General features: G+C 35.4%; 1 protein-coding gene across 7 annotated transcripts in view; it reads right to left on the bottom strand.

Moving 5' to 3' along the window:
• Positions 1–31: 31 nt before the first annotated feature.
• The window catches only part of LOC109041838 (ATP-dependent helicase brm), a 54530-nt gene continuing 45340 nt past the window's right edge, over positions 32–9221 (bottom strand). For 6 of the 7 annotated variants that reach the window (XM_019058287.2, XM_019058290.2, XM_072296180.1 and 3 more), the window contains 4 exons: positions 7548–7674; positions 6695–6857; positions 5733–5906; positions 32–5359 (listed from right to left, as the gene is read on the bottom strand). In XM_019058287.2, coding sequence (XP_018913832.2) covers positions 5355–5359; positions 5733–5906; positions 6695–6857; positions 7548–7674 — 469 coding nt within the window. In that variant the 3' untranslated portion in view covers positions 32–5354. The remainder of the gene's footprint in view (positions 5360–5732; positions 5907–6694; positions 6858–7547; positions 7675–9221) is intronic. The other variant, XM_019058289.2, reaches the window with a different exon arrangement.

Here is a 9221-nt window from a genome sequence, read left to right as displayed (position 1 = left end):
GGAAAAATGGAGAAGGTAAAGATATCCGCACTTCAAAAAACATAGATTTTTAATGATAAACAGTTCAACAAAATATTGAAATACATGTAAGGTATGAAGATTTGTGTATTCATAAGAAAACAGGCTAGCAAAGCAAATTACGTCAAATTGAGAAAAAGTTGAATCAACCCTTAAACTTTAAAAAACCTGTCCAGAGGCATTAAAAAAGAATTGTTACGGCTTAAAACTTAACAATTTAAAAAAAAAAGTGCTTCTTTCATGTAAATGTATGGCTCCTTTGCTGTGCATAAGAATGGACAAAAAAGTGGAAAAAAAGCAAGCCTCCATTTCATTGAGAAAGACTCCCTAAAATTAAGAAAGGCTGCTAGTTTGACATAGAAGAAATAAAATCCATTTGACTACAAATTAATTTACTTAACAAAACAGACCAGGTACATTGCAGAACTACCGAATTGTATGGAGAAGTACAGTAATACCTCAATCATCTGCTTGTCACTTATCCCACAGAACAATGAGGTTTTTTTATTTTTTCTTCATTTTTTTCTTATTTCTTTGTCTATTGCACACATATTTTATGTGGTGAATGTGTTTCATGCAATTTTGATTGTATAGCATTTTTGGTATCCGGCACAGACTTGCACCACAATTCATTGGATAATCGAGGTACTACAGTGCCAACTACCAACAGTGCAACTGAGATTCTACAAAACTCACGGACCTCTTCAATGATTCAGGAAGTTATGTAAAGTTTTCTGCTGAAATTTAATGGATAACAGCGTTGAAACTTTGATGAATTAGATGGACTATAATGTAAAAAACTGAAATAGAGTAATAGAAAGTATATCCTTTTAACTTTAGAGGGAGAATAACCCCTCTGTATTTTATAGATAAACACAAATAATGCACTTGAATCACAAATAACAACCACAAGAAATTCTTAAGATTAACACAATTGAGAGGATAAAAAATAAAAAAGTAATTTTGAAATTAGAGACGAGGTTACACAACCATTTGAGATGATAACAACATATTGTCCTTACTTAGGATAAAAAAAATAACGCTCCATTAGAAGAAAAATGCAGACTATATGTAAGGCAAAAGAAGGCATCTGAGAATGATTATACGGATCTCCGAATTCCAATATTATGGATGAGAATAATTGTACTGTAGGATATTAGGTTAATCTCATTTAAGAGAAGTCATAGGAGCTGGCATGTTGAAACAAATTTTTGTCAGTGGCTGTTGGTGTGGTCTTGGAAACAACAATGAACTCCAAAAAGCTGCTTTTGTCTGAGCTTTATTACAACTGCTTGAGCTCTGAGTCAATATAATGTTGCTCCATTTGTCCAAACATAGAGTTGCTTGACTTGTAAAACTGATATGCATAACAACAGCTCATGTTAACTAACTTTGAAAACTCCTACAGCTGTCAATATGGGCCTTTTACATAGAGTACATAGAGTCGTAATGTAAGTGGGAGAGCTGGTGCCATGTTCTCCTTGACAAGTTCCGAGCCCGGTGTGCGCCGAGCTTCGGTCACTTTTTCCATACATGTTCGATCCAAAATGGCAGTGTGGAATACGTGATAATTCCTATCTTCTTTGTTTACATCGAATGGCCGGGTACCTGTGTATCGAAAACAATCGATTATGTATCGAAAAAGTGACACGGCGTCACACAGGAGTCGCGAAATTTGGGACCTGGAAAATGCTTAAAAGTGGCGCCAGCTCTCCCACTTACATTACGCCTCTATGTACTTTATGGTCTTTGAAACTTTTAAATGGAACCATTTTAAAAGCGAAAACTGATGGAACACTTCTACATAAGTCCTAAAGCTGCGAAAGAAGTTCCTATCTGTGAAATTGTTTGAGAAAAACCGCTTATTTGACGACTTCCGAAGCTAAGAGTGAGATAACAGTACAAAAGGGTCAAGCGAGAGCAAGGAGGACAGATTATCTGTGTTAGGAACCAATAGTGACTTCGTCAAAGGAAGCAGAGCTGTTATGACGTAATAACTAGGGTAGTACCTACATCGTCCAGGATCCAACTTTAATCGAAAGTGTGGACAAATTGCTAATTTTATATTTTGCATTTTGATCCATATTTCTGACATCAGTGCACTGGAATACTCGATATATTAATTTTTTTCTTTGAATCATTAAAGTCTGACTGAAATTTGGGCATATTTGCAAGACTTTATATCTAAAGATTAGTTTGTAGTGAATTTGAATTTTTAAGGATTGAAACATTGAAATTCATTTCTCATGAGAAAAAAAACCTTAAAGTTATAAAACATTAATGATAGAATGTTTGTAATGAGCTGTGAAGCTTAACTGATAAGATAAGAGATGTGCTTCTAAAGAAAATAGATTAGACAGTATGTACAGAGACAACTTGGCCATTATATCTGTATAAGATCTGCTTAAGAGTACATGTTCAAAGCCTGGGTCTAGGTTTCCTTGCTACATATGGACGTATTTCTGTCAAACGGAACTATAAGCATTCAGACATGAGCCCTGAGACCCATAAGGATACAAGCGTAACAGGGCTCACGTCATAATGCACATAGTTCTGTGTGATAGAAATACGTCCATATGATTTGTTGATATTCAAAGGTCTAAAACCTATCGACTGTTATGCAGGAATAGAATTTGCTCATACTGTGTATAATATAGAAGTAATGGTTAACTCTCAGGTTTTTTATGCTCAAACGATTTTGGAGAGATTAACCATTATAATTACGTCACTCATACATAACTAACTTAACAAGCCAAAGAGCAAATAACTAGAGGAGAAAATTTTAAAAGGGGACAATGAGGGGAAATTCAACACACACTCTTAATTTTCTAACCAACAATAGACTATAGAAAATAAAAACAGTTGATAAACATTTAAATTCAAATTAATTCTAATGTACTACAAACTAAAAAGTTTTGAACTGAAATCTGATTTTCTCTCAACTTCTGACCTCAGTGCTTCGTACTGTAAAAATGGAACCCACAATGGTGGTGAATGTGCACCTAGCGGAGGTATGATCTACTCAAATACAGATTATTAAACGGGAGGAATAAATGCCTACTAAGAAACTTTTGAAACAACCCTTACGTAAGGAAAAAAATCGTGGTGTCTAAGTTACAGTTGAACTACATTTTGAAATTAAGAACTAAAAATTCTAGCTCATTTTAGAAACAACGTATGCACCATTAGTTTCCCTGTGCAAAGAAGTGTTTGTACGGATGAGCCTGAATTTGTAATTTTTAATTGCAAAAATTGGTCCTGTTATCACTTATTTGATTTGAATGCCTGATTACCAAACACCAGGCAGTGTATTGAAACAGCATGTCTATCGCTAGAATACACAAGTATTGAGGGAGACTTGAAACTGAGGAATCTTTAAGGACCATTGAGGAAAAACAGCATTTGACTATTAACACGAGATTATAAACTTAGAAAATGTAAATTAACAAAAAGTGAGTTGTATCATAAACTCAAACTTTCAAATTACCTGATTTTAACAAAATAAAAAGGACAAATTTGTTTCGGAAGCCTAACTGCTTTCATCTTCAGCAGGTGACAACTGAGGCGTTTGCAGCGCACCCCCGGTCAGATTCCAGAACTAGGACAGAGACGCTGAGACGCAGAGCCCCTCAGTTGTCACCCGCTGAAGATGGGAGCAGTTACGCTCTTGAAAAAAATTTGTCCTTTTTGTTAAAATTAGGTAATTTGAAAGTTAGAGTTTTTGATAAGACTAATTTTTTGTTAAAAACAGCATTATTGAGGTACGCTCTTACGTTAGAGGAGCAACTTTATGCATAGGATTACATACCACACAGATGCACTAAATTTTCAAAATTTTCACTGGAATATTGATGAAGAAATATAATTGCTGGCTTTTTTACAATTAATTTAGTTCCACCTCTTTTGAAAACTTAACTTAAGAGATCCAAAATTCCGAACTTCTAAGCATCAGTGCTGATTTCATGGAACTGAGGTCGAAAGGTCAAAAATGCTTTCAGTGACAGGGGTAACTTTCAGGGTAATGCTGATCATGACTACTTTATGAGATCACAGACAGCAAGAGCTGGTCTCATGAGAAATATGACGAGAAATTAATATCCAAATATGGCCCAGCGTAGCTTACAAAAAAGACCAGGATGGTAGTCATAGCGTTAAAAATTTCAACCAAGATCTAATTTTATAAATGTTTAAGGGTTGGCACTGCCTCTGTAATATCAAGGCTGTCGAGTCAGAACTACACAAAAGTAGAAATAATAATTAACATTATTTTTTCCGAAAGACTGGCGAAACAAAAAGTGCTTCATCTTGAAAAATGTAAATTTCATAAATGCTCACCTTCTCAGACGTTGATAAATGCGATATTAAAGCTCAATACATTGAGAGAAAAGTGCAATGTACTAGTAGAATGTACAAGTGAGATGCATCTCCCATAATGATATACTTTTCTATTCTGAGAAAAAATTGTGAAAATGGATTCAGTTAGTTTTGTCTAGTTTCTTAACTTTCTGTAAGTCATTAATAACATAAAAATTTCAATTAAAAGCAGTCACCTTGTTTTTTCCATAATTGTACTGATTGAGAGGATATGTGTCCAGAAGGACACATTATCCTCAATTGTTATTAACAACAAATTATTATAATCAATTATTATTTGTTTCCTTTACTTAGAAAACATATCAAATACACGTGGCCATACACATTTGACTACGTTTGAACAATATCTGTGAAGAGGTATTACGATGTTTTTCTTCTTGCTAAATTAGTGAAATTGATCCAGAATGAAATTATAATTTATGAATAAAATTCATGGTACTCAAATCAGTTGAAATTGACTGAAAAATATGATTCAATAAATTTAAATTGTCACCAAAAGTTTCAATACATTTCTAGAAATTTGCACAACTTTGGTATGAAAAATAGAACGTGAATTAGTGATTACTATCACTGAATTCAACCATGATTAGATTACAAGTTACATCAGTCTCACAGAATATGAGATAAAACAATGACTGGACAAATTGTTGAAAGAAAGAAAGAAAGAAAGAAAGGAGGAAAAAAAAGATGAAAGAAAACACTAACAAACAAACTAACGAATGAACAAACAAACAAAAAAACTTACAATTAATCAATTTATGAGATAGAAACGCCCGACAAAAATACTCAAAAGCATTACATATAGAACTAACACAATTTTTGGACAAAAAAAAATAGTTTTTTTAATGATGGTTCAAAAAGTACTATGTAATTCCAGTTCAAATTAAAAATGTTTAGCACTATCAGTTCATTTTTATGATGACAACGTAAATTTTTTTGAAGGGCGAGTCAACTTCAAAAGTTTAATCTGGAACAAAGATAATCCATAAAATAAATTATTCCACTGGTACAGGTATGCTAAAATAGAAATTGAGAATACACAAGAAAATCAATATTTAACAAGCATTCAAACCACTTTTGATTTACGGGCATTTGAGTCCAAAAAGAATGAACTTCGAAGGAGTTCCATCATAGCTCAAATTTCCATCTTCTTGAATTTTCGGCAGCAGCATATGTGGAAAAGCACATGAAAACCATATCTCATGAAAGTAGACTGTCTAGAGCTTAAGACAATCTCAAGACTATGCCAGGGAAACAATTTGGACGGAAGTTGAAAATTTTCAAAGCCATGTTTTGAGTCTATTATACTAGCGATAATTATTGATGGATGAAAAGCTTACCATTGGAGTCATCATCGTCATCATCATCATCACTGATGTACTTTTTACTGGTGCGTTTCCGGCGAGACGATTTGGATTCACTACTCCTCGCTGACGATCTTGACGGAGTCTTTAATTTTAATTTTACCCTCACTGTTGTTGAATCTGCATCTGACACGGAGCCTTCATCGTCTTCTGAATAGAAAAAATTCACACAGATAAAGTTTTCGTAAAATACGGATAGCTCCTCCAAGAAAACACCATCAAAAATATCTATGGCTATAGTTCGAAATCATGTACCTTATTCATTGCGGTGTTTCAAAATGACCGCTCCTATTGTGTTTTTTCGAAGAGAAAAAAGCCAACTTTAAAGCTTGAAATTTTAATAGAATATTCTGCTAATGGAGAAGAAAGGTCAAGAAAGTTTCCAAGAAATTACCATAACTAATTTTCCAAAGAAACAATAAAGAACGAAAGGAAGTCTGAAACATTGAGAACAGAGATATGTCATGTCGCGTTTCGGCCTTCAATATATAACTTTGAAACACTGCTTGAAGCTAATAATTTTCTATCCTTGCTTTTAAAGGGTAAGAAGAGAAAATGAGTGATGATAAAGACCATTCAAACTCTTAGTGAAAATAAACCTGAGGGCCGAAAAACTCAGATTTGATCACTGGTTGACCCACTTGTGTACTGGCATTTTTTTACTCAATGCACCCTGCAGTCCAAAAAACTTGGAGGGCAACAGAATACTCTTGCATGATTTTTAGAAAAATATCCAGGGATCTATTTTTTTGGGCAATCGAACAAGCACAAGAAAAACAATCGCGTAGCGGCTGCTCGAGTTAACTTGTCTATACATAACCGTCCTGGGATATCGCTGACATGTATATTTGAATGCGAAAGGGTTACATTAGTGACTGACTAACACATTTATGGGCCTAGAAATTCATTAAATCTAAGTTCTACAATATTATTTTTACCATTATTGTCCCTGCTCTCTTCTTCCATACGAATACGAGCATTGCAAAAAACAGACTGGAGAACAATTGAATCTTCATAAATTAAAGACCCTTCTTCGTTGTACATTTGAGCGTTCTTACAGGATTGCATGAAGTCCCTCTCGAGATCATCTAAACCACCATACTGAAAAAGAATCATCCATAAATTCAATGAAATAATTAACAAATTCAACTGAATTCTATTTCGAGGAGGAAGTCACATGAGGAGAATCAAACAATTTGAAGGACATATTAGAAATTCAAATTGAGTGATTGATTTCTTTCGATACATTCTTTGTGATTTTAAATCCTACCAATTTACCAGTTAGTCTCGTCCATGCTGACTACGGTGTTTTGACACACAGCTGTTATGGTATAATTTACAGAATCTCTGTTGCTTTCATATGTACAAGTTGTAACATGGAAAGTTGTTGATAGGACGGATCTGATTATTTTTAGCTAATCTGCAAGAGTCAAGCATCAAAACACAATTCTATGACCAGCGCAACTGACCTATTGTAACCAGAATGGAACTACTTATTTTTGAAATGTCCCAAGTGACAAAAACTTTTCAGCCTCTTTTTGTCTACAACTTCCAGAGGTTATAAAAGAAAATCAAATATAGTTGAAATAATAGTCCAATACCTTATATTTAGCTTACATATCTTGGAAATAATATTATAGTGCGTAGTTTACTGTATATCATGGTAATCCTTTTATTAGGCATTGTAAAAATTTAGTGGGACGTATAATAAAATAACATTTATTCATCTCATTATTCAACATCAACGGAGGAAACTAATAGCATACTTTTTAAGAAATACATAACACTTACTTTCCCCTCTTCGATCCTGGACATAATTTTCTTAATGTCGATGGGTTTTTTTATGACCTCATAATAATCTGGTAACTCTTTGCGTGAGGGCAGTTTCATAAAAGGCTCACTCAACGTTCGCTGGTCTCTGGAAACAAAGAAAAAAACAAGTTAAAAAAATTTCCGACTGCTAATGAAAACTCGAAATTAATAATGAGAGATTTATGATTTTGAAAAGGATTGACTTAAGTTACATAGTGAGGTCCACCAAACTAGTGACTGCTAATTTATACTGTGAACAAGTAGCAAAAGCTACCTGCTGAGGGGGCGCCGCCCCCCCAGACCCCCCCTTTCAAATTATATATGTGAGACTTTGAGTATCATAGAAGTCGTGCGGCGACATGCCGAATGAAATGCCACAATTAAAATTATTGGATCAGATGATGAGCTGATAAAAGCCTTACCTAGTAATTTGGGAACTTTTGCGAAATTCAAATCGTTTTCACTTCGTATGTAGTTAAATTTGATTTTGACTGACTTAGTTTCTGATGGATTCAAACTCATAATATACATTTAGGTTCCAGGGAAAGAAAAATGCAGATGAGCTACACTTCACATGAATATAGATTGATTAAAAATAAATAATCCGAAGAAGTGATGGAATAAATGATAATTGTTTACTAAAGTAAATACTATACCTAGGATTCATAGGAATTTTAAATAAAATCCCACCCATCACTAAAATAACCCATAGTATATACTCGTGGTGCCTGCTCTCGGCTCGATTTCGCCGAATGGAATTCTTTATCATCGCGGTTGTCCTTGTTGCGTGCAGGAGGAAATGAAGGCGCGCTCGCAGTAGCAAGAAGCAGACGCGCCAGGTTGCTTGCGACGCGTGAATGTAGCTTAACCTCCACAGATTAACAAACCGTCGAGCAGCCACGCGAAAAGTCCTATACCTACATAGAGAAAAAAAGGAGGTATTTGCATCTTGAGGTTTGTTTACCCTGTGACGTAGGTCTGTACAACCTGGCCAGCGAAATCCGAAATTCGAACTATGAAAAATTGACCATAATTTCCGATTTTCCGAGGTGTAAAATACACAACTCAGCAGGAGAAAGAAAGAAAAATCGATTCGATATTTCTGGAGATAAATGTATGGATACGGACGATATATCAACGTTGAAATATCGATACAATATTTTGGTCTAAAATATCGATAGTCTGGTGGCGCGGAGCGTCTTTGGGAGGGGAGGGGGAGGGGGGGGGGGGGGGTTGGGCGCGTAGACGATAGAATATCGCACCCGAACTGAGCCTTAAGGCTCGAAACGCTGATCAATGTTCCCACAAAAATGACGCGGCGCAACGGCTGCAGCCACGCCGGAGCGTGACTGTAAGAGGAGGAAGGGGGGAGGGAGGGCCCCCTTCGGCCCTGAGCAGACCGACGAAAGTAATAAAAAGCGAGAGTAATAAAAACAAAAAACTCAAGTTTACACGTGCAGAGCTCGAGGCATTGGAGCCAAATTGGTCTGTTTGTTATTTAGGGATAGTGTCCTAGCCTAAGTTTATTTAAAAAACAATTAAATAAGAGGAAGGATTTCAACCCTGAAAAATGTCTCCGGGACCACGACAGCCTGTGACCCCAGGGTCACAGGCTGTCGTCGTCGTCGTGTCGTGGGATCGTCAGTTTCGGTG

This window comes from Bemisia tabaci, chromosome 2 (assembly GCF_918797505.1).
Source record: "Bemisia tabaci chromosome 2, PGI_BMITA_v3".
NCBI lineage: Eukaryota > Metazoa > Arthropoda > Insecta > Hemiptera > Aleyrodidae > Bemisia > Bemisia tabaci.
This window is presented reverse-complemented; position numbering and strand designations above follow the sequence as displayed.